Consider the following 24,319-nt stretch of genomic DNA (forward strand, 5'->3'; position numbering starts at 1 on the left):
TGCAGGGGTTCCTGCTGGATGGGCAGTCAAGTTGGTGCTTCATAACTGTCATTACCTATTGGAGGGAGTGGCTAGTTGATTTTCTCTTTTCTGTTTTTTTAAAAAATTTGTTTGTATGGTATTTATTTTAAGATGTGACCCTGGGTTTTCTAAAAAAGTGGTGATTGAAAGTTGCATAGTTGGTTGAATCACAACTATGCCCTTGAGAAGCTACTTATATCATCAATTGCCCTAACTCCTTTGCAGCTAATTGCTGACACTGTATTTGTATTGAGAAACCAAAGACTAATTCCTCCAGGAGCTGGAAAAGTCTGAAACCACCCCCTTGTGTCCTGTCCTTTTATACTTCTTGCCAGCTGGCAGCCTCTTCTACCTCCCACAGCCTCCTCATTCCTGCCTACTCGGAGGCTATGATTGAGACTGGCCTCTTTGGCGCACAGTGTGCTGATGTTTTGCCACTCCTGGGAAGAAGTTTCACAGAGGGAAAGAATTGCCTGGTTCTCTGGTTTCTTGGGGACAGGAGATGTTTTTGTTTATGCTTATGGGAACCACTCTGAGCCATGGGTGGAGAAATCAGACAGTCATCCTATTTCTTTCCAGAGATCAAGATTTAATGGGGATAGGGCACTAGGAAAGAGATTCTTGGTGAAAGGCAGAAAGAGAATATTTCTAGATGGGAACTGAAGGAACAGAGAGTGAAATGAGGAGTGTTATGTCGTGGTGATTCAGTTTTTAAAGTACTTCCTCTCTGAGTTCCTGAAATCACCAAGAATTTTGTAGGAACTTAATGTTGCACAGCAGCATCAGATTTCTGGGTTAGAGTCCCTACCCCACTTACCACAGACTTGGCAGTTATTTAACACCTTTTTGTTTCAGTTTTCTCAAAGTGGGCATGGATTTGAATTGTGTCTCCCCCATAGGGCTTTTATGAGAATACTTTAATTAATGCAGAGTTTCTCAGTCTCAGCACTGTTGACATTTGGTGTCAGATAATTCTTTATTGTGAGAGAATGTTCTGTGCATTTAGGATTGCAGTAGTTAATCTTGCTGTGTGTTAGCAGCCTCTCTGGTCTCTACCACTGGATTCCAGTTGTGACAACTAAAACTGTCTGCAGACATTGCCAGTGCTTCCTGGGGGCAAAAATGCCCCTGCCTGAAAACCACACCTTTAATATATAGAAAGCCCTGAGCACAGTGCCTGGTATGTAGAAATGTTCTTCAGTGTTCACTGCATAGTAGGTGTTTAGTGAAAGTATGAATGAATGAATGTTGCTGCTGCTGCTCTTGTGCCGTTGAAAGAGTGCTAATTCCTTTCTCAGCAGTCACATTATGGAAAGAACACTTAATAAAATTCTTGTGGCCCTGCAGTAACTAAATTATTTGCGGTGGCTACCAAGGGGAGCACTGTCTCCGTATATTGAGTTTCACTGGTGTTGCACAGTGGCGCCTGTGAAGTGCCAGAGTAGCCCTTACTCTGTATAGCCTTATTTCCACGATGCCTACTTTTCTCTTGTTTTAGTATTTCTGAAATCAGAATAGATTATAAGGTTTAAGGGTACATTAAAAAAATTCTTCCCCCAAAGCTATTCACATATACCTGATGGCAGCTTTGACATTAAGAAATGTGGTGTTTCTGTGAATATCTGGGGTTTGCAATTGGATTGGAAGCTCCTTTTGGGCAGAGGCTATGCCTTTCTTTTCCCATTAGTGAACTTGGTGACGGGAACATACTACCTCAAACTTGTGAACAGTCCGCACTTGCCTGTGTTCTGTGATGATGCCCTTAACCTGCCTTTCATATGGTTTTGGACCTTTATGCAACTCAGGACAACGAGCAGTAAAGCCTTTCACATGATGAAACTAGTACCAACTGTTTTTTTCAGTAGTCACTGTTTTGCCCTTTCAGCAATAAGTTTGAGTGGTTATTTGATCATTTTACTGCATTTTGCTTGTTATAAAAGTGAGTATACAGCACAAACTAATGTCCGGATGCTGGTGATAAGCATATATGTCAAACTTTATGTAGCAGGGTTGCATCTTAAGTGTTAGCTTAGGTAAATTGTGCTACATGCTGTAAAGAAAGAAAAATAGTGTGGCTAATTTCACCAGTCATTCAATGCATATTGTTTTCAAATATGCTTGAAACAGAAGGTAGGAATCAACCAAGATACTGAGGTGTAAGTCCCATGAGGGCAGAGTTGTACTCACTACTATATCTTCATGTAGAAAGTACCTTAAACATAGTAAACACACAAATAATTGTGGAACGTTAGTCGCTCTCCCCTTATTCAGTCTCAATTCTTGCAAGTCTCTCAAAGTACAAGCATCATATTGTCCCGTAATTCTGTTATTTAATTATATGGGTTTTAAAAAATATATATACAATAAGGCCCCTAAATGCAAGCTAGTTATCTCATCTAGTTGAAACAGCCATCTGTGTTAACATCAGTGGTACAACTGACTGTGTAGGACTTAACTGGTTGGCCTCTGTGTGGTATCTGAGAAATTTCAAGGATTATATTAGCTGACTTTAAAAATTAGCCAACTGAATCCTCCCTTCAAATGGAACCCTGCTACTAAAATCAAGACAGAGGAAAATCGTTAGACATGCAGAAAGTTATGACCTCAATTATATGTTAGGTAGTCTTAGGCTAGTCAAGGGACTGTTGTATTTACCTTTGAAGTGCTAGAAATCTATCCCTGGAGACTGAGTCCCAAAGGTGAGATCTAATTAGAAATTTTGTGATTTGAGGTGGGGCATACAGGATCCTAATAACCTCCTGCTTGACTTTCACACATATGGTTTTGTGTAGGAAAGTAGGGGACTGCCTGTGGTAGATTCTAGGTAATATTTGTTGCTAGATTTAACTTCAGATTATAACATAATGAAAGAGATAATGATCTCCCCTTGAGTTCAGCTTGATTTTTCTTTATCCATGATTCTACTCAGCCCATATTTTGTACCTTTGACTGGTTGGTCCATTTTCTAGTCTGCCTCTTTCAGTCCCAGTGGAATATTCAAGATATGGCAAAGAATGAAAACATTATCAACATTTTCAAATGACCACAATCTAATTTGTAAGTATTTTACAACTGAAACTCATTTAAAGAAAGGCAGCAAGCTGATGAAAAGTCTAAAAAATAAGAGTGAAAATGTTCCTGTGTAGCCTAGTATAATTATTTTTGCTATTCAGTTGCATAGGCAGACTGCCAGAAGATGGGGATACAAATTAATTAACCAACTGTTTGCAGAGATATGGCCATGTCATTACTGATAAGCATGGATGTAAATAAGGCAGTGTGTCGACTGTTTTTCAGAAATGAGGGAGGACAGAAATATATTAACAAAAATAAAATAAACCAAAGACTTAGTGGGGGAAAAGAATAGTTTCTGTTGGTTTCCATTTACTAGCCCATAAAGTTCTTTTTTCCTGTTGTGTTTAGGTGCTGAATGGGGGGAGAAAATTTGGATTGTCACATTAGTTTTTTCAAAAATACTTGAATGCTTTGTGCCTCAGTTGAACATATTTGGAACCCAACCCCTACCAAAATCATTTTCAGTATAATTATTATACACCATAATTTGGGGTAATTGAGATTTATTAGGCCAGTGGTGAATTTTAAGTAGTATTATGTATAAAGTAACTTATGTGAATGGTTTTACATACACAAGTGCCTTAAACAATATTTGTAATGTAAGAAGCTGGGTCCTTTCTATAAGAGCTGTATTTTTAAGTTTCTTGTTTACTCTTCCCTAGATATGAAATGTGGTAGGACCCTTAGTATTTGTTGGAGGAAAGAATGAAGCTTTGTAACCAATGACATATCATTGCATGCTGGGTAGGGACTGGGATCAGGAGTCAACTAGTTTTAACCCTTAACATCAGCCTCACCTCTTGTCAGCTGTGTGATCTTGGGCACGTTACCTAATCTTTCTGCACCTGTTTCCTCATTTGTAAACTGGGGTTAAGAATAGTACCTATACTATAGGGTTGTAAGGATTACATAAATAAAGCATGTAAAGTACTTAGCACTCTGGCCCATTAAGTGCTCAATAAATGTTTGACATGGTATCTGTTGTTATATCGTATTTTAAACATTTGCCTGACTTTTTACAACTTTAGAAGCACTCTAACAAATCTGGGGAGAAATAGGTGTTTTAAATTGAGCCATCAATCTGAACTGCAGCTACTCAGGGTGTTATCTGCCAACCACATCTGTTTGCATATGGTTGTGGTAAAATGAGCTTTGAGTACCTTGTTTAGGTATGTTGACCAGGTTCCCCGGGAAGGACAAATAGTGAAACTGCAAAGTCTGAAGAAGTAAAACTGTGGTAAGAGAATGCATGATACTTTCTTGTGAAAGTATTGCCATTAGGTCTTCTAATTTTTGAAGCAGAAATCAGCAAATGAACTCACAATCCAAACAAACTTGCATTTAAGCATTTCCCAGTGGTAATAAACTGCACCTAATCTGTTTAAACAGAAAAAGCCTTTGTAATATTAAGAGGGATTAGGAGTAGAAGTAATTAACCAGCAGTTAACACTCCCCTTTCCCTTTTCAGTGTTGCCTTACAAATCTCTCCTGTCCCCTTTCCAAACCAGAGAAAGCAGCTATATGTAGATGTGTTTTATGCGTAAAGTAAGACCTAAAGAAAATGCATTCAGAGCTAAAAAGGTGCAAAGTTCAGAGAAGCTGGCATTAAAACCAAAAGAACAGTTCACACTTACGAGACCTGGTCTGACCAAGTACTGTCAACTGTGAGGCACCATGAGTATTTATGAAATGAGTGGAAAAGTGAAGGAGTCTGATTTGAGTTGTTTTCACAAGCATCAATGAAAGCATTAAATTGATGTGTATGAGTGCAGCAGAATCTATTGTAACTTCTCTTTAAATAAAGCTGCCTTTGGAGAAAACTTTAATTCACTTGAGTGTAAGCAGTGAGTAGTTTCAGATATTAATGCATGGTTCTCATCATTTTTGGAACCATATTTTAAATTCCTGGATGACTTGAATTGTTGATACTTAGTATATGTGCCTTGTCTTTTAAATTTATTTTTTCTTTTCTTTTTTTTTTTTTTTGCATATGGAAGAAATAAAGTTTTAGGACTTGATTTATAAGATATTTGCCTAAAACTAGGGGAGAATCTTGAAGACGATAGCTTCTTTGGTATCTTCTTGGCTGTCTCAGAGGCCCTTAGAACTTAAGATGTCCCATATATATGTGCTTCATTCTCAGATCTGGCATTCTTCCAGGATTCTTTCTCAGACAGACCAATACCATTTATCCATCTGTCCTGTTCTGCAGGATGGGAAACATGGTATCCTTGTCTTTACCACCTTCGTATGCAGGCTATTACAAAGTCACGTCAACAGTTCCTTCTAAATCGTGGAATCCTTTCTATGTTGTCTCACTGCCATCCCCATGTTTTTCACCCTGTACTGCTGTAGACAGCTCTTGATTGACCTCCTCGCTTTCATTTTTAATTCAAGCACCTCCCTTCTCCATACAGTCTAAGCTGTGTTAAAAATATAAACTGATGGGATTATCCTCCATTAAAATATTTCTATTAAGCACTAATAAATGTCAGAGTAAGGACCTCCAAAAATCTGCTCTGCTATAAAAGCAATAAAAACACTGGCAAGAGTTGTCAAAATCAACTTGTTTAAAATCTGAAAAGTAACCTCAAAGGCTTGCAAATTCTAATGAGCATATATGCAAGAAAAATGGCTGCATCTGTAAGCACAGAGAATTCTGTAGTGTTTTAACTTTGCCCTATTTCAGCCTCTCCTCTCCAACTCCACAGTAACTTTGAAAACCAGCAGCCTCACAACTATGGCAGCTGTGAAAGCCAGCAGTCTAGCAGCCGCTGGAGGTGACAGAATGGCTTTGGAGCTCCCCCAAAGCCTTATTTTCAGAGAATTGTCACTGACTTATCTGGTAGCTCCCTGAAAAGCTCCGTTCTCAGGACTTGTCTTTATTTGGACTAGTTCAGAGCTCATTCTGTGACTATTCCTAGGGTGTTTTAAAAAAAAAATTAGTAGTGATTGTTCAGTGTCACAGTTGCTTGAAGTGGTAACGCTAACTGGGGCTAACAAGAGGCTGACCAAAAAAGTAAATAGGAAACATTGGGGAATGCGATGTCAGTTGGGGGCTTTAAAGAGTTTCAACATACTCTTGGGAATCCAGAAAATCACATGCATGTGTAGAGTTGTGCACCTGCCCAGAGGACCTGAGAAGGCCCTAATCTCTCACTTCTTGCTAACCTGGAGGTTGTATACAAGCAGGAAGTGAAGGTAGTCATAAACTACCTGCTGGAGCATTGAGGGCATGCCCCAGTACACACAAACATACACACAGCCCCTCAGCCAAGGCTGGGAGCCTAATGGCAGACATAAATGCTACATTAACCATTTAAAAACATAGGTCAGTAGCTGATGCCATTTCATAGTTCTGTTCTTAGTTGAATGAGATCCATGGAATTTACACAATATACCTGCCAGATGTGGTATTGCAATGAACAAAAGAAGGAATGGTATTCTTAACTGAGTCATGAGATTATAACCATAACCACAATAATAATAGTAGCAAAATAAATACCGTTCTTTATGAGCCCTTATGTGTACAATCTGCTTACTGTGTTTGGACAGATATAGAGCTAAACTTTTTACGTGAATTATCTCATTCAGTCCAAGAGTCAACTAAGGTTGATACTGTCATTTTCAAATGTAGAAACTGTGTGCCTAGGTGTGCCTAGAGGTTAAGTACATTGCTTGAGGTTACAAAACCAAGCTCAGAGATGGACTCTTAGAGCCCATATTCTATACTAGACTACACGCTTGACCAAATGGTAGGGATGCAGACAAGATTTGTAAGGTTTTTGGCAGATATTTCCAGATTTAGGACACATGGCATTGAAAGATCGTTTTCTGACTTGAGAGGTCAGGATTTGCTGACAGTATTTTGAGGAGTAGCTTAAGAAACCCGTGAGACAACCTGTCATGTGTGCTGCCATGTTGGTCGCTGTTGTAGCCCCAACTGCCATTCCTAATGCAGGGTCCTCAGGATTTTGATACTTGCCTACTCAGTTCTATCCCAAGCATTTTGTCTCAATTTCAGTACAAACAATGACAATGTAAACACTTGTAACTCTTACCTGTTAAGGGTCACTATGATAATATTGGCTATTTGTAATTAGTGAGAAAGTAATGTTAGGAGTATCTTTATCTTTCTAGTGTTTTGGTCCTCTGGTGCAGGGGTCTCCAATCTCTGGGCCATGGACCAGCACTGGTCTGTCAGTGGCCTGTTAGGAACCAGGCTGTGGGGTGAGGGAGGAAGGGGAGTGAGCATTACCACCTGAACTCTGCCTCTTGTCAGCTTAGCGGCGGCATTAGATTCTCACAGGAGTGTGAACGCTGTCATGAACTGTGCGTGCAAGGGATCTCCGTTGTGTGCTCCTAGAATCTAACGAATGCCTGATTATCTGGGGTGGAACAGTTTTATCCCGAAACCATTCTCCCTTTTCCCCTGTCCCATGGAAACATGGTCTTCCACAAAACTGTTTCCTGGTGCCAAAAAGGTTGGGGACTGCTGCTGTGGTTTTTGTTGCTTGCTTTTTTCTTGAAACATGTCACTTTTTTCTTTAAATCCAGTACTAACTGCTTTGGTTTACACAGGGCCAGACCTCAGGCATTTTGGCAGTTTGCTGATTGGCTGCTTCTGTCTCTGGTTTGTTCCGTAGTTTGGTCAAAGGGAAATCCAATTATCTTTAGTTATTCGAATAGAGAATATAAATCTGGGAGATGTGCTTATGGAAGATGGAAATAAAATTCTGTTTTCCTTCCCTAGTTGAGTCTAAAGCCCACTTAACAGCAATTTAAAACTTTAAAAATATAATTGATGCTACTTTGGATTACTGACTATTGAGAGTCACCAGTTGAGATAAATTTGGAACTGACTGTAGTAAAACCTGTTAAGTGGACATCAGCCTTCCACTTCTCTCTAGTTTCTTAGAAATATATCCAACATGAATTGAGCCAAGAGTCCTAGCATCTCAGGAAAGCTTTGAACAGCAGTGAGAGCAGACAGTACAGAGGTACCCACAGGAGTCTGGAGTCTGCTGGCAGATAGGAAATGCTTGATTGACCTTCATGAAATGAGGCAGAAGAGCAGGGATTTCCTGGGAGAGGTGGAGAATAATTCAGGAAGGGCATTGAGCAGTGGAGAAGCTCATCTAAGTAAGATGGTAAAGAGCATGTACTTTGGAGTAGCTTACCTTCACATCCCAGCATTTCCGCTTACTGACTCTGACATAAGACAGACAGCCTCCCTGTGCTGCTTCACTTGCTTTTTGTAAAGTAGGGGTATTGACCCTAAGAAGTCATCAGTTAATACTTAGCATGGTATCTGGAACACAGGAGACACTCAGTAATTGTAAACTGTTTTATTTTTGTTATGTCTATTAAGACTTACCTGGGACTTTTTCTTTTGGGTAGGGTTGTGATTTTTGTTCACTGATAATGTTTACCCAATACCTTGAATAGTGCCTAGCCAGAGTAGTCATTCATGTATTTATTCAATGTGCCAATGAATGAATGAATGAATGAATGATGTATTTAGAATACCTGCCACAGTAACTGACACCCGTTAAATACTTAATATATAGTGTTACAAGAGGTGGTGGCTGCAGACCAGCAGAGATTGGAAGTAGTGGCTAGTGTATCCTGCTGACAGTAAAAATAGAAATGATTGTAATAGTATTACATACATAGCACGTGCTCCATGCCAGACATAGTTATAAAGGCTTTATTTGTGGTAATTCTCTCTATCCTCATAACTACCCTTATGGTTGCTATTAATCTCCATTTTACAGGTGAGTATACTGAGCAAAGTAACTTGCCCAAGGATCACACTGATAATGAGTGTAGGATTGGGGTTTGAATTCAGTCTTATTCCAGAGACCATTCTCAAATTTTGTTTTGTTGAAAACCTGCTGTGTGCCAGGTACTGTGCTATGCATAGGTGGCCCCTAACTTCATGGAGTTTAGCTCTTAATGAAAATGATAGCCTAAACACAATACGAGATAATTGAGGGACAGGAGAGAATTGTCTGAAGCCACAGGGGCCTGCCTTAAATTGGGTGTTCAGTGAAACGTGAGCTCAGGCCTAGAGCCAGGCAGGCAAAGTATTTCATACAAAAGGAACAGAATTACCAAAGGGCCTGAATTGGGTTGGCATAATTGTCAAGGATTTCAGAATGCCAAAGTGGAGAATTTTAAGAGAGCAGTGTGTCTTGAGGTTGCCGATGTTAGGCAGGGCCTTCTAAGTATTTGTTTTCATTCTGACTACATTGTAGAGCCATTGAGGAGACTAATTGGACCAGAAGACATTTATGATTTACAAGTATCACTGTGGTTACTGAGGAGCAGACGGAGTGTAGAGCAGGCCCTGGGAAGCACAGCCCAGCTCAAAGACCAAAGGACAACAGTGGAGAAGATGATAAAAATGGCTTGAATTTCCCAAGTACTTAATGTACTTGTAGGAAACACTACTTCAAGCATTTACGTATATTCATTTAGTCCTCCCAGTAACCTGTGGGGTAGGTACTTTGTGCTTGTTTAGAAATGAGAAGATTGGGGTACAGGCTAGTGACAGGGCTGGGATTTGAACACAGCCAGTCTGGCTCCAGAGGCTGTATTTTAACCTCTGTGTTCTATTGCTGTAGCAAACTTAAGTTCTTCCATTCTATGCCTAACCCTTCATATGTTTATATGAGCTGCAGTAAAGAAGGAAGAAACTACAGACTCATCTTTGGATTCCTCCTTCTGCCTCAACCTCACATCCATGGTCTCCTGACCTCTTTGCAGCTAGACCATGTCTTTTGAAACTAGACCATGTCTTCAGTCTGGTTTCACTCATCTTCACTGTACAGCCTCTACCCGTCTCACTCTTGCATCAGCTTTTGGGGACCACCTTCCTTACCTAGGTCAGTACACATTCGTGCTACAGTTTCCTTCTGGATCATGCGGTTTCCTTGCTGAAAGTCGTATAGGTTCCCCTTGGCTTGCAGTATTGACCCTCTGAGCATGACTTCCCTACCTCTTTCTTGCATTACCTGCAGGGAGGACTGTGTAGTCAGCAGTAGGAGCACAAGTCCACTTGAGAGTTAAGCTCACGTTGTGAAATAGTTGGTTGCTAATTGGTATATATAGTTTTTCCCCCTTAACCGTGGGGAATACTTTCCAAGATCCCCAGTAGATGCCTGAAGCTGAGAGGAGTACTGAACCCTTTATATACTTTGTTTTTTCCTGTACGTACATACCTATGATAAAACTTAACTTACAAATCAGGCACAGAAGAGATTAACAACAATAATTAATAATAAAATAGGATAATTGGGCCAAGCATGGTGGCTCATGCCTGTAATCCCAGCACTTTGGGAGGCTGAGGATGTCAGGAGTTCAACACCAGTTTGGCCAAGGTGATGAAATCCTGTCTCTGTTAAAAATAAAAAAATTAGCCTGGCATAGTGGCAGATGCCTGTAATCCCAGCTACTCAGGAGGCTGAGGCAAAGGATAGCTTAAAACTAGGAGGCGGAGGTTGCAGTGAGCTGAGATCGCCACCACTGCACTCCAGCCTAGGTGCCAGAATGAGACTTTGTCTCAAAAAAAAAGAAATAGTGCTTTGGGCCCATTGTTAAGTAAGTATTACTTGAACACTGGTACTACAATAGCAGGAATTGATCTGATAACTACTAAGTGACTAATGGACAGGTAGTATAGATAGTGTGGATATACTGGACAAAGGGATGATTCCTGTCCTGGGCAGGATGGAGTGGGATGCTGTGAGATTTCATCCTGCTATTCATAATGACTTGCAGTTTAAAACTTAGGAGTTATTTCTGGAATTTTCATTTTAATATTTTCAGACCATGGGTAACTGACATCTTAGAAAGCAAAACCAGGATTAAGGGGGGATTACTATAGACTAGACTTCTGAGAGTTAGTAAGAGCTGGGGCCCTTAAGACAGACATTTCTAATGTGGATCAATTTTGTTGTTGTTATTTTTTATTTATTTTTTAATTTTTTTGAGAATCTCACTCTGTCACTAGGCTGAACTGCAACGGTGAAATCTCAGCTCACTGCAACCTTTGCCTCCCAGGTTCAAGCAATCCTCCTGCCTCAGCTTCCCAGGTAGCTGCAATTACAAGTGTGTACTACCACACCCACCTAATTTTTGTAATTTTAGTAGAGATAGAGTTTCACCATGTTGGCTAGGATGGTCTCAAACTACTGGCCTTAAGTGATTCACTTACCTTGGCCTCCCAAAGTGCTGGAATTAAGGTGTGAGCCACTGTACCTGGTCTCTGTTTTTTTTTTTCTTAAGCTAACATTTATTGAATGATCACTATCAGTAGTACTGAGCACTCTCCATGGATTAGTTCATTTAATCTTCACAATAGTATTGTGAAACACAGGTCCTGTTAACTGTATTTTGCACACAGGACAACTGAGATTCAGAGAGGTTAGATAATCTAACGATGCTCACATAGCTAATAAAACAAAGAATAGAAATTTGAATACAAATAGTCTCACTGCAGAACTGCTCTGAGCCACTGTGCTGGTTTAACTAGCACAAAAGAATTTGCCAGTGTACAGATTGGAGAGTCAGACATTGAAACACAGAAATTTTTACCAGAAACTGCCTTCCGCTATAAAATCATGTGTTAAGGGAAGACTACTGAACTTAAACTTCTGTCTCACTGAATGGCATACCCAATTCCAGCAGATGATGACCATGTGTCACTAAATGACATAGAGGCACAATTATAACCTTCTGACTTATGGTGGCATCACAAGGACTTTTCTTTCAATTATTATTCATCAAGTAATATTTAGCACATATTCATTGCTGCTTTCTGTTAGCCAGGTTAGGCACCATGAGGCACTGCCACTAGAACAGTGAATAAGACAGATACGGAATGTAGTCTAGTGGGAGGACGTTAAGGCTCATGCGGCTGGATGGATGGTTACAAATAGGGGATGATGTTGTATAGCAAAGCTACTCCATGTAATAGGAGTCCTGCCTAGCCAAGTCTCTGGGGAAGTGACATTGAAGCTAAGACTGAATGAAGCCAGGTAATGGTCTGGGGGAACTGAGTTCTAGGCAAAAGGAGCAGCAAGTGCTACATAGGGTTCTGCCACAGGAGAGTGTGATGTGCTTCAGGAACAAAGCCAAGGCTAGAGTAGCCAGGTGCAGAGAGGCAGGGCCAAGGTGTTCAGGTCTAGTAGGCCGGGTCAAGGATTGTTGTTTTTATCCTAAGAGCATGTGAAAGCTATGGAAAAGTTTCATATGCCAGTCATTTACTTCATAAACACACAGTGATAGGGTACTTCTCAGGTTCTGTGCTAGGCAAAGCAGAGAGTCTGCTGTCAGATAGGACTATCAAGGTTTCCATTTGTAAATTTTTGTTGATAAACCATAAATCGGTGAGTGAAGGGCTGAAATGGAAGGCATAAAGAGTATGAGTAGGAGCCAAGCAGAGACGGCATTGGGGCTAGTTCTTGTCGAACGGTGGGAATTGTAGAAAGAGCAGGGAGAAAAGCTTTTTGCCATGTAAGAGCTGTTCTGGCCAAAAGAAGGAATTGTGGCACAACAAGACAGGTTGTGAGAATGCCAGGAGACTTGAGGCAGAAGCAGATTGACTGACACTGGAGAGATAAGAGGGACCAGAATGCTAGGGGCCTTGTTGCAGAGAAGTAGGTCCAGAGTCCAAGTCACACTTTGAAGCCAGCAGGAATCTTCAAGTAGAGATGGCATTATGGCTTTACAGGTTTGTGGGCTCAGGCAGCCCTGTTCAGGTGAGTAGAGGCCCCAGATCTTGACCTTGGGCACCGGCAGTGGGAGTGGCATGGAGGAGGTGATTCGAGGAGAATACTGGAAATTGCCCTGGCTTATGAGTCTAGCAGATCTGGGTTCAAATCTTGGCTATGCTATATACTAGTTTGTGAGATTTTAATCCTGTGTGCCGTAGTTTCCTGACCAATACAATTATGACTTTTATCTCATAGGCTTGGGCAGAGATTGAGTGAGCATTTCCTAGGGCCAGATACATTTCCAAGACTTTGGCATGAAATAGTTCTCTTAGTCTTTCTGTCCTTTGAAGTACCGAGTGAGGTAGATACTATGATCATCACGATTCAACACATGAAAGTGCCGGACAGGTGCCATTGCTCACACTTGTAATCTAAGCAATTTGGGAGGTGAGGCTGGAGGATCACTTGAGCTCAGGAGTTTGAAACCAGCCTGGGCAACATACTGAGACCCCATCTGTACAAAAAAGAAACAAACAAAACAAAATTAGCTGGACTTGGTGGTGCACACCTGTGATTACTCCTGGCTACTCAGGAGGCCAGGGTGGAAGGATCACTTGAGCCTGGGAGATCGAGGCTGTGGTGAGCTGTGATTGTGCCACTGCACTCCCGCCTGAGTGGCAGAGACTTTGTGTCTAGGAAAAAAAGTGGTATTTGAAGAGGTTATAGAACTTTCCCAAGGTCATATTTCTTTTGATTGAGGGAACCAGGATTCAGAGTGATACTGACCCACACTGTTAGTCACTCTTCTTAAAATACCAGTGATAGAGTAACTAACTGGGAAGGGGGAAGGAACAGCCTTTTGAAGAGGTGACAGCTGAGCTGAGAGCTGATGTGTGAGAATACACTAGGCATCTTGTGAAGCAGAAGCAGAGATGCTGGGTGGAGAAAAGATTTCTGACTCTGAGGAGAGAAGGGAGGTTAGTGTGCCTGGAGCAGAGTGGGCCAAGGAGGGAGAATTGGGGAACAAGGGAACAGAGGGCGAGAGGGAAGTGCACACATCTGGCAGGGCCTTGGAGGCCAGGGTAAGGGCAAGAGTTTTATTCCAAGAGGAGTAGAAAGCCTCTGGAGAATTTTAAACAGAGGAGTGATATGATCTGGTGGGGAATTCTAAAGAAACCCTCTGGCAGCCTTGTGGAAAGGATTGTAGACTACTTATAGGGGACTTCTTCCAGAGTTCATTGAAAGGGTGCTGGTGGCAGGCCCAATAATGGTGGCCATGGCAATGGAGAGAAGTGGATGGAGATTTTAGAATATAACTTACTGGATCTGCTAGTGGCCTGGATGTGATGAGAACAAGAGAATTGGAGATGACACCTGGGCTTTTAGTTTGAGCTGTTGGGGGATGAATAGTATCATTTACCCAAAATGGGGAAGGTTGTTGGGTGAGGAGTAGAGAAGAGTCAAGAGTGAAGTTTTGGACATGCTTGTTCTGTTTGAATGGTATATAAGACATCTAGATGGTACTGTCTAGTAGGCAGACTGGTAGGTGAAACTAGACAGTGCTTGGGAGCAATCTGGGCTGGATATAGAAATGGTAGAGTGGCATGATAGAATTTGGGATGCATGGGAGGAGGGAGACATGCAGGGTACTGGGCAGGTTAAATGCTTTGTGGTGCCATTCAAGTTTTCTTGTTATTGAACAAGGTCCTCAAAAGGGAGTTAGCACCACCGAAGTAAATACATTCACTATGGTTCAGGATATGGTTTCTAGCAGAAGGACTTCATTCTATATGTGACTGAAGTTCCTACATACATGTGCTCAGGTGTCCTGTGCTTAAACCTAATCCTCCCTAGTCTGCTGGCCTGGGGTCTCCAAAGTACATGATGGCCTAGATGTGGGTTCTGGCCCACTCACTAATTGAGACATAGGAGTGACCAAATCCTGAGAAAGATTTAGGGCTTATACAACAATAAAATCCATTCTTTCCAATTAGTTTAGAATCCATTAATTCAAGTACAATTTTTAAACTTTATGTTCAAGTACATAATTAATGGCCTAAGTTGTATATTTCAAGTATATTTTGTAAACCGTTTTTTTTTTTTTTGAGACGGAGTGTTGCTCTTTCGCTGGGCTGGAGTGCAGTGGCGTGATCTTGGGTTGCTGCAGCCTCCGCCTCCCAGTTCAAGCGATTCTCCTGCCTAGCTTCCTGAGTAGCTGGGACCACAGGTGCGCAGCACCACACCTGGCTGATTTTTGTATTTTTAGCAGAGATGGGGTTTCACCATGTTAGCCAGGATGGTCTCAATCTATTGACCTCATGATCCGCCTGCCTCAGCCTCCCAAAGTTTACAGCTGTGAGCCACTGTGCCTGGCTTTATTTGTAAACTTTTTAATTGAATAATGAACTTATTTTTGTTAATTTCATAGTTTTATTTTCTGTTGTCATCAGACTCTTCCCAGCATTTGAGCAAGATCTGTATGTAAATTTACAGATGGGTTGATTGTGAATACATACTTTAAAATACTTCGGAGCATACATACTGTCTCTTACACACAGATTATTTCATTTCTTTATGTTGCTACAACATTCCACACTCTGTTCCTGTTGCTAAGGCCTCTGGAATGTCCCAGTGTAGAAAAAGGATATAGAACTCCTTTTTTTTTTTTTTTCTCCTGAAGAAGACATTTTACTTAAATTATTTTGTGTCCTCTAGTTTACTTCCAAATATGGTTATCTAAAAGTACAGCATTTAGAAAGCTAAAATTAAAGTTGCTTTAAGTTTTCATAAAAGGAACTCAATTTTTTCTTTCTTTCTTTCTTTTCCTTCCTTCCTTCCTTCCTTCCTTCCTTCCTTCCTTCCTTCCTTCCTTCCTTCCTTCCTTCCTTCCTTCCTTCCTCTCTTCCTCTTTCTTCCCTTTCTTTCCTTCCTTCTTTCCTTTCTTTCCTCTGTCACCTAGGCTGGAGTCCAGTGGTGCTGTCTCGGCTCACTGCAACCTCCATCTCCCAGGTTCAAGTGATTCTCCTGCCTCAGCTTCCCGAGTAGCTGGGGCTACAAGCTCCTGCCACCATACTCAGCTACTTTTTTGTATTTTTAGTAGAGATGTAGTTTCACCATGTTGGCCAGGCTGGTCTCAAGCTCCTAAACTCGAGATCTGCCCTCTTCGGCCTCCCAAAGTGCTGGGATTACAGGCATGAGCCACCATGCCCTGCCTAAGGAACTCAGTTTCATCGAGTAGAATGAACTGGGTTTAAGTATACCATGTTTCTTTTCACAGAGCAGGTGTATGTGCGTACATGCTTTTTAGAGAGGTTTGGTGTACTCCTGAGAAATTAAGAACCAGGTTTTCTGGTCACACAAATCAGAGTCCTGGTCATGCTGCTTTCTTGCTGGGTGATGTTAAATGAGTTTGTTTCTCCATACGTAAAATGGAGATTATTTAGTAGGGTTATTGTTAGAAATAAATGGGATAAACCATATAAAAACTGCCTGGCATTGGGCCTGGCACATAGTGGTCTCTCATAAATGTTAGCTGTTTATCATTATAGTCATCATCAGTTGCAATTGATCCTAAGTTATTGAGGAAATAGAATTTTTTACAGAAGTGTGCATTCTTAGTTCCTTACAGAATGACCCTACCTTTTTAGTTTTACTAGTCATAAGTCTCAGAAAAGGATCAAAGGAACTAGAGTAAAAAAGAATAGTTTTGTACATGATAAGCATTATGTGGCAAATTGAATCCTGATTATTTGAAAGGCTCAGTTTAGGTTTTCATTTCTCTTAATTGCTTTATTTTTAAAGGGGTAAGGGGTTAGTCCACAGACCAACCATAGGCAAAGTGATCTATATTAAGCAATGTTGCTTTACATTCAGAACTGAGGGAACCACAGAGACCACCAGCAGCACATTACAGAGACCTAAAAGTAAACTAAGACTGTTTATTTAATACTATTTTAACTGCTAATAATAAAACTGAGTTGATTTCATTAAACAAATTATTTGATATCTATCTCAGACTTTTCAGTAGTAAATTATGAATGTTATACCATTTCTGTAATTTAGATGTATCAGAGGCATTTAGCACGGAAGCATATGGAACTTATGGTAAACTACTTTAAATTTTTATTTTTCAGAATGAAATGTCATGTCAAGAAACTATAATCTGGGAAAATGACTTATTGCATGTATATCATTGCATGGATATAACCTTTCCCCTTCTCCCACATGTACTATATTTAACTCAATGTGGGCAGGCTTTCAAGGAAAATAGCATATTGTTTGACTCTTATTTTTTATTAAATAAGCCTAGTCACAGAAATCCGTAGTCTACTGGAAACTTCTTATGTTATCTAATCAGTTTATACAGTCAAAGATGGTCAGTCCTGACATTCTAGTTTATTGACATTGAAATCTGGAAGGAATCTCTAGATATCATTATTCCTCTGGTCTTCAAGAGTTATGAAATCCAAGCCACATTATAAGTCAGAATTGAATTCCAGCTACTGACCTTAGACAAAGTACTTTAACTCTCTGTGAGTCAGTTTTCTCTTCTTTAGAGAGGGGATATAATGGTATCTACCTAGGTAGTTGTGAGGATAAAATGAGATAATAGCACATAGAAACTACTCAGTGCTGCAAGTACATCCCTAAATCGTGCTGGACTCTAGTATATTTCAGATTTATAGCTGGCTATCTCTTCACTTCAGTGTAATAGAAACTATTTAAGAAAATTCAAGCTATAGCTATGTGTAGATATTTTATCAGTAATTTGATATTTTAGAGATTATCATCATTTGACATCTCCTTAGGGAATTTTCTTCTGCCTTTAAAACCACCAGTATCTCCCAAGCTGGAGAGTGTGAAATTAAATCTTCAAAGAAAAGAAAGCAGAGGCTAATCAGCTTTTTAAGATCTTCTGCCTTGCCCTTTAAAGTGGGCATTTGATCTACTAAAACATTTGCTTAAATTGAAGTGTGCTAATTATCCATTCATTGCAGATATTCTAAATAGTGCATATAGTGTAAAATACTTGTTTAAAATCTACTGATTTTGAAATACTTAAGTTTGATTCTGGATCTGAACTTTTAGCTCTGTTCCCTAGATTGTTCATAATTAATTGTTGATGGTTGAGATATTAACCATATTTACCAGGTATCAAGTTACTTTCAGTTTTCATGTGTATGCAGATAGTTTAGTTTTACTGTTAAACAAACAGCTCATATCCTACCCTAATCTGGTAACCAAACTGATTAATGTATGAAATGCCGTTTGTGATAAGGTTCAGTCTGTCTTTCTGGTGGCATCAGTATGTAAGCAAAAGGACTAGAGGTTGCTATGACTTGGAAAAAATATACGAAAATAATTTTCTTTATATTACATGCTGGCAAACCAGCAGTTTTACTCCTCTGTGAAATCTCTCCTCCCTTTCTTACTGGTTCTGTGGAACCCAGTAACTAGATAGTCGGAATAGAATGCGTAAACAAATAAACAGCTTTGTGAATTACTAAGCATTTTATATGGTTGCAGATTCTTTCCCATAACTCTTGGTAGTGTTCATCTAATGTTGCTTTATTGTGCAAATGTATTCATTGTTTGCATTTTAAAAGATTGTCTATTTTACCTCATAATGATTTTTGGTGCACTTTAAAGTGTCTTTGTAAGCCTGATGTGATTTCTTTCTATTTAATAGTGATGGTGTATTCCATCAGTTCATCTTTCCTGGTACACTTTATAATAAGGCAACTTCTTTAGAAGGTATTGTTTCCCAAAATGGTTTTATATCAGTCAGAGCCAGATGAGTGAGTGATGCTCTGTTTCTGTGTTGCAGACATGCCAATATTTGGTTTCTGTCCAGCCCATGATGATTTCTACTTGGTGGTGTGTAACGACTGTAATCAGGTTGTCAAACCGCAGGCATTTCAATCACATTATGGTAAGTTCTTAAGCATTTAAAAAATTGTTACTAGAAGGTGAAAGGTAAAGCAAGATTAAACTAAGAAATGGTGATGGCATGCATAGGTCATACTATCCTCCCCCATCAGGAAGTAGACTTTTTAATTCACTGAATGGGTTAATAACTATCAGATGTTGGATATTTTTAAATTTTTACTAAAAATGGTTTGAATTTTCTGTTTTTTATTGAAATCAGAGAAAGTGTAGTTTATAAAATCTCTCTTAAAGTGTTGTATCAGCATAGTTACAAGTTTGTTTTTTTCTAGAACCCCTGGTTTTTAATTCATTGGATTTTAAAATTATATATACACTCACAATATGGATGAATGGGCTTTTTTTTTTTTTTTTTTAACGGAAATGTGATTTTGAAACTTCTCAGTTCAATAGTTCTAAGAGTCCAAATATCTTTGTTTGGCATTGTCCTAATGCCCCTAAGTGTTTAAGATACGATTCTGATTCTAAAACTTGGTTTCATGCCCAGTTTGCCTCAATAGCAAATTGCAAGTATTTGAATACCTATCTTGTTTCAAGTATTGAGTATGTAGTGTGATTCTTCCCGACACAGAGTTTACAATCTAATTGGAGAGGCAGGCTAAACTAACTAGATATCCTTTAAAAATAACTGCAGGTTGTTTCTTCATTGCTCTTACTACTACAAATGCAAGCTTGCAATAGAGAGTAACAATGGGGTTCTTCTAAAGATAGTGTGTTTAAAGAAAGCATCTTAGGAGGTGACACTGGAGCTGACTGAGTCCTAAATGATGAGAAGGAACAACTTGGGCAGCAATCTAGAATAAGAGCATTTGATGCAGAGGGAATAGCCAGCAGGCAGACCTGAAGAAGGCCTGTGTGGCTGAAGAGTATTTAGTATTTAGTGAAGGTACGTGGAAACTGGAGAAACCCAGCATTATAAGCAGGAACCTGATCATTCACAGGCCAGGGTAAGAAGCAGCTTGGGGACACTGGAGGATTTATGTAAGAGAGTAACCATCCTGTCTCAGTGGCTGATTTGCTGAGAATAATTCTGGGAGAAGGGCAGAAGCAGGGAGAATAGTACAGAGGCAAGACATGAAACTACCAAGAGTAAGATCTGGCAGTAGAGCTAGGGAGACTGCATAGCTTTGAGATGCCTTTTTTTTTTTTTTGAGACAGAGTCTTGGCTCTGTCACCCACATTGGAGTACAGTGGTGCAGTCTCAGCCCACTGCAACCTCTGCCTCCCCGATTCAAGCGATTCCCTTGCCTCAGCCTCCTGTGTAGCTGGGATTACCTAATTTTTGTATTTTTAGTAGAGACAGGGTTTCATCCGGTTGGCCAGGGTGGTCTCGAACACCTGACCTCAAGTGATCCACCCACCTCCGCCTCCCAAAGTGCTGGGATTGTAGGTGCGAGCCACTGTGCCTGGCAGAGAAACATTTTAAAGTTAGAATTTACAGGTCTCACTGTTAAGACTGCTGTTGTTGGGTTAAGAGGCACACCATCATAAGCAACATTCCACCTTTTTTTTTTTTATAAGGAAAACGTCTTTTATTTAACCACGAAAAGATTGTTTGAGTTCCTGCTTCTAGGAGAATCCCTGGGGTAGGCATTAGAGTGGTTACACAGATGGATAAGATGTCATTTCCTGGTTCTGACTTGTGGAAAATACAGAAAATATTTTGGAAAAATCACTTGTAATCCACTAAAATGGGAGGTAGTTTGTTGGATAGACAAGAACTCCCACATATGGCTGCACAGTTTGTGCACTGAACAACCATATTTGGTGACCCCAGGTTGGCAAGAAGGTTGATGTGAGCAAGCACAGGGGCAGGAAATTCCAGGCTCTCTGGGATGTGCTGCACGAGTCACCATTGGCCAGAACTGTTGTACCCACCTGTGGATGAGTGGAGGGCAAAGGCAGGCTGGGATTAGCTCGCAGGGCCTCAGTGCCTGTCAGATCCGCCTGCTTTGGATCCCTGATCTGGATGTGTTGGTGAGGACCTGTTGCAGATTTTTTAGAACCAGAGTGATGTGACTTAGTGATGCCTGAGAGAATTGATGAGTATAATGGACTCCTTAGGCAGAAAGAGAACCTCTTGGTCCCCTCTTCTGGGAGCATTTTACTCACTGGTTACAGCGCATTTCTATGAAGTTTTCTTTTCTTTTCTTTTTTTTTTTTTTAATCTTCTCGTTACTCTCTTAGAATGTCAATGTATGTAGGTAGGAGAAAGTGTTTTTGTTTTGTTTTGTTTTGTTTTGAGGTGGAGTCTTGCTCTGTCACGTAGGCTGGAGTACAGTGCTGTGATCTTGGCTCACTGCAACCTCCGTCTCCTGGGTTCAAGGGCTTCTCCTGCCTCAGCCTCCCAAGTAGCTGGGATTACAGGTGCACACCACTATGCCTGACTGTTGTATTTTTGCTAGAGATGGGCTTCACCACGTTGGCCAGGCTGGTCTGGAACTCCTGACTTCAAGTGATTCACCTGCTTCGGCTTCCTAAAGTACAGGGGTTACAGGCATGAACCACCACGCCTGGCCAAGAAAGTATCTTAAAATTACATTTTTCTGTCTTTCTCCTTTCCTGCCTTCCCGTCCCTAGCACAGTATCTTGTAATACGATAGTCGATAGTCGTTGATTGACAAAGTGTTGGTGGTAACTTTAAACATGTAAACGGGAAAGTGTGAATGCAAGATTCATATACTCCCAAGGTCTTCCGTGGCTTGGCAGGAGATGTGGCTGACAAAGCCACTAGGTAGGAGGGCTGAGATCCCTCTAGTGGCAAGGGAAATATTAAAGATAGGAGAGTTCCTGGCAGAAAGGTGAGGGCCAAGTGCTCTGAGAGAGGGATTCTGCTGGGAAATGTGGAAGGAGTGCCCTCTTTGAATCAGCAGAGGAGGAGATGGCTGCTGGTGGAATTGACAAGAGACGTAGAGATAGATGGGGGTTTGGGATAGTTACTGCATGAAGTGGAGGAAGGCACCATGTGGTGGCCCTGGAGTGACACCCTATTCACTTGGAGGGAAGGAGAGGTGGACAGGATTCCCAGGTCCAACAACCTTTTCCAGTACTGCCATAGTTCCTTCTATCTTTTGGGAACAGGGGTTGTGTCAGGAAAGATTACTTTTGGAACATTTTCTTTTATGTTGAAATTTTTAGAAGGCCAATTCTTGCATTCCTATTTTCCACAGTTAACAAAAACAGTTTTCAAATTCAGAATCTTTTAGAGTAACTGTTGTAGTCTGTTTACCTGCCAAAAGAGGGATGGTACGTTCTTTTCGAGTGAAATTGGTGAAAATTTATCAGCAGTCTTATGTGAATTCATGTATTGCTGATATCCATCTGTGACTTTTATGAACAAATGAATAGTTGCTACAAACTCCAGCAGGCAGTTCCTTTAAAACCACTGCTACGAGGACAAGAAAACATGCTACAGTGGCAGCAAGACTTGTAAAATCAGTCGGTGTTGGTGGTAAAATTATGATGAGTTGGTGAGCAACTTATTATTCAGAGTAGTTAAGAAGCCCTGTACTTTTTTGCTAGCCAAACTACTGTTTTAGGAGTTAACGATTAACCAGGATTTCCATTTGAGCAATGATGGTGAATGATTATGGTATCATTTTGGCATTTCCAGTTTTTCAGTCTGATTACTCTCATAGTATAGTTTGCTTTCTTGGAAACTAACATAGTAATACCATGATTTCTCGATGTTTTAATGTTTCAAAATACTCCAGCATGCCTCATATTTCTCTTTAGTTACTTAGCATTTTTAAGAGTAAGGTGTTGCTTCCTGCTAATTTCAGATTTAAAAATATAATTTGAATCAGTGGATCCCAAACTTTCTGTGCATTTGAATTAGAGGAGCTTTCTAAGTGGGCAGCTTCCCGAGGCTGACTCCAGATGCTCTGAATGGGAATTTCCAGGTATAGAACCTAGGAATCTGCATTCTAAACAGCTCTCTGGGCTGATTCTGACACACTAGCTGGCTGGGATGCATCGCTTTCACAAATGCAGATAAAGTCCACTCTGATGCAGCTGTTGCTTTGGTACATATAGTGGCTGACATAGAGTGACTGACTCAGATTGGCGCTCAGAGATTGGTTGAGCCAACCAGAATGGCAGAAAGGGAGGCCCCTATTTTTTAAAAAAAATCTCTGTATTATGTGCTGGAAATGTCACATTAATTGCCAGAAAACTTTGAGGAGGAGAAAGCGTTGAGATGGTGACATTTCTAGAGTCAGAATCACCATTCTTTTGAGGTGTGGAATCTTAAGTTCATCAGTTAGTTTAGTGGATAAATGTGTTGGTCCTATACTGGCTACTGGAATGGCTTAAACTGTATAGTACTACTTACATACATTTACTCTGGATCTGAATGGTGGGATTAGCATAGGGTTAGCAGATGACTTGTGGGGTGCTTTGGAGGCTGTATACTGAGAGAGCTTCCCAGGAATTCATGCTTTGTGCTCTGCAGCTTCGCTGAGTTTGCTCATGAAGAATACCTTAATGTTTATGTCTTCTATGCAGACCCATGGGTGATCTTACCTAGGGGAAATAGATGAATGATGTTATTCAGCTCAGACAGGTACCACATTTAGAATCTCTATGATTAATTGAAACCCTGCTCAGATGTTGGCTGTTGAAGTATTTGCCTCAGATTAGTTAGGCTGATCTACTTCTTGACCTTTTGGCTCAGCTTGAGTTTCTGAGCATCTCCTCAGTAGTGACATGTGGAGGAGCAGCCACCTTTTCCCAACCTTAATCAGGTTCTGGCTTTATCATCTGCTGACTTAACTCTACTTAGTATTTTTCTTTAAATCAGACCACTTATATTTAAATAAATTGATTTACAAGGAAAATCTTACTAGAACAATAAAGGGGGAAACTAGTGAACTAGTGTTGTCTGCTATGAGAAGTGGTAAATGTGAAAGTAAATGCTGTGAAAAGAAGATTATTTAATTTTATGTTGATGCTTTTGCCAGTGCTGGCTCTGAACCTGAGGCTTGCTCTCTTTGTTAAAATGAAGACTGGCACATTTTAGGCAAGTGTTGTCCACACAGTAGTGCGATATTATCAGCAAAATGAAAAGAGATTGGAAAGGGAGTAAGTTTTCACTTATCATTTGATGTTATTAATATTACAGAGTGTTACCTACTCCATATTGTTGGGAAATACCAGGTCAAGTTCTTGAATTTCGTTACATCAGATGTTTAAAAACCTATCTACTGAGGCCAGCCTTAGCCCGAGGAAATAACAGACATGGAAAATAGAATTTTAGAATCTCATGTTGATCTGTAAAAAGATCACTAAAACAAATAACCTTTGTCATCTATCGATCTGTTATATATTGAGCCACTATTGATCATTATGAATGGCATTTGGGTCTGTTGGTGAGGCTTTGGTGTAAAACATCTGCCTTTCTCTCAGGCTGTTCACAAATAGGAGTGTCATAAATATGGCTTTTTCCTGACTTTATGAACGTAGCTTTAGTAGTAACACTCCTGTGATCTTACAGCTTTCTCCACTTGCAGATACTACAAATCCTGTAAAATTAACAGCCACACACATTGCTTGGA

The 24,319-nt window shown here is 40.3% G+C and overlaps 1 protein-coding gene across 8 annotated transcripts in view; it reads left to right on the plus strand.

Annotated features, from left to right (window-relative positions):
• The window catches only part of ATXN7 (ataxin 7), a 91,067-nt gene that overhangs the window by 21,377 nt on the left and 45,371 nt on the right, over positions 1-24,319 (plus strand). For 6 of the 8 annotated variants that reach the window (XM_035276028.3, XM_078351396.1, XM_078351393.1 and 3 more), the window contains one exon: positions 18,646-18,750. The exons of the other annotated variants lie outside the window; for them this stretch is intronic. In XM_035276028.3, coding sequence (XP_035131919.2) covers positions 18,646-18,750 — 105 coding nt within the window. The remainder of the gene's footprint in view (positions 1-18,645; positions 18,751-24,319) is intronic. 8 annotated transcript variants of the gene reach the window in all.

This window comes from Callithrix jacchus, chromosome 15 (assembly GCF_049354715.1).
Source record: "Callithrix jacchus isolate 240 chromosome 15, calJac240_pri, whole genome shotgun sequence".
Classification (NCBI taxonomy): domain Eukaryota; kingdom Metazoa; phylum Chordata; class Mammalia; order Primates; family Cebidae; genus Callithrix; species Callithrix jacchus.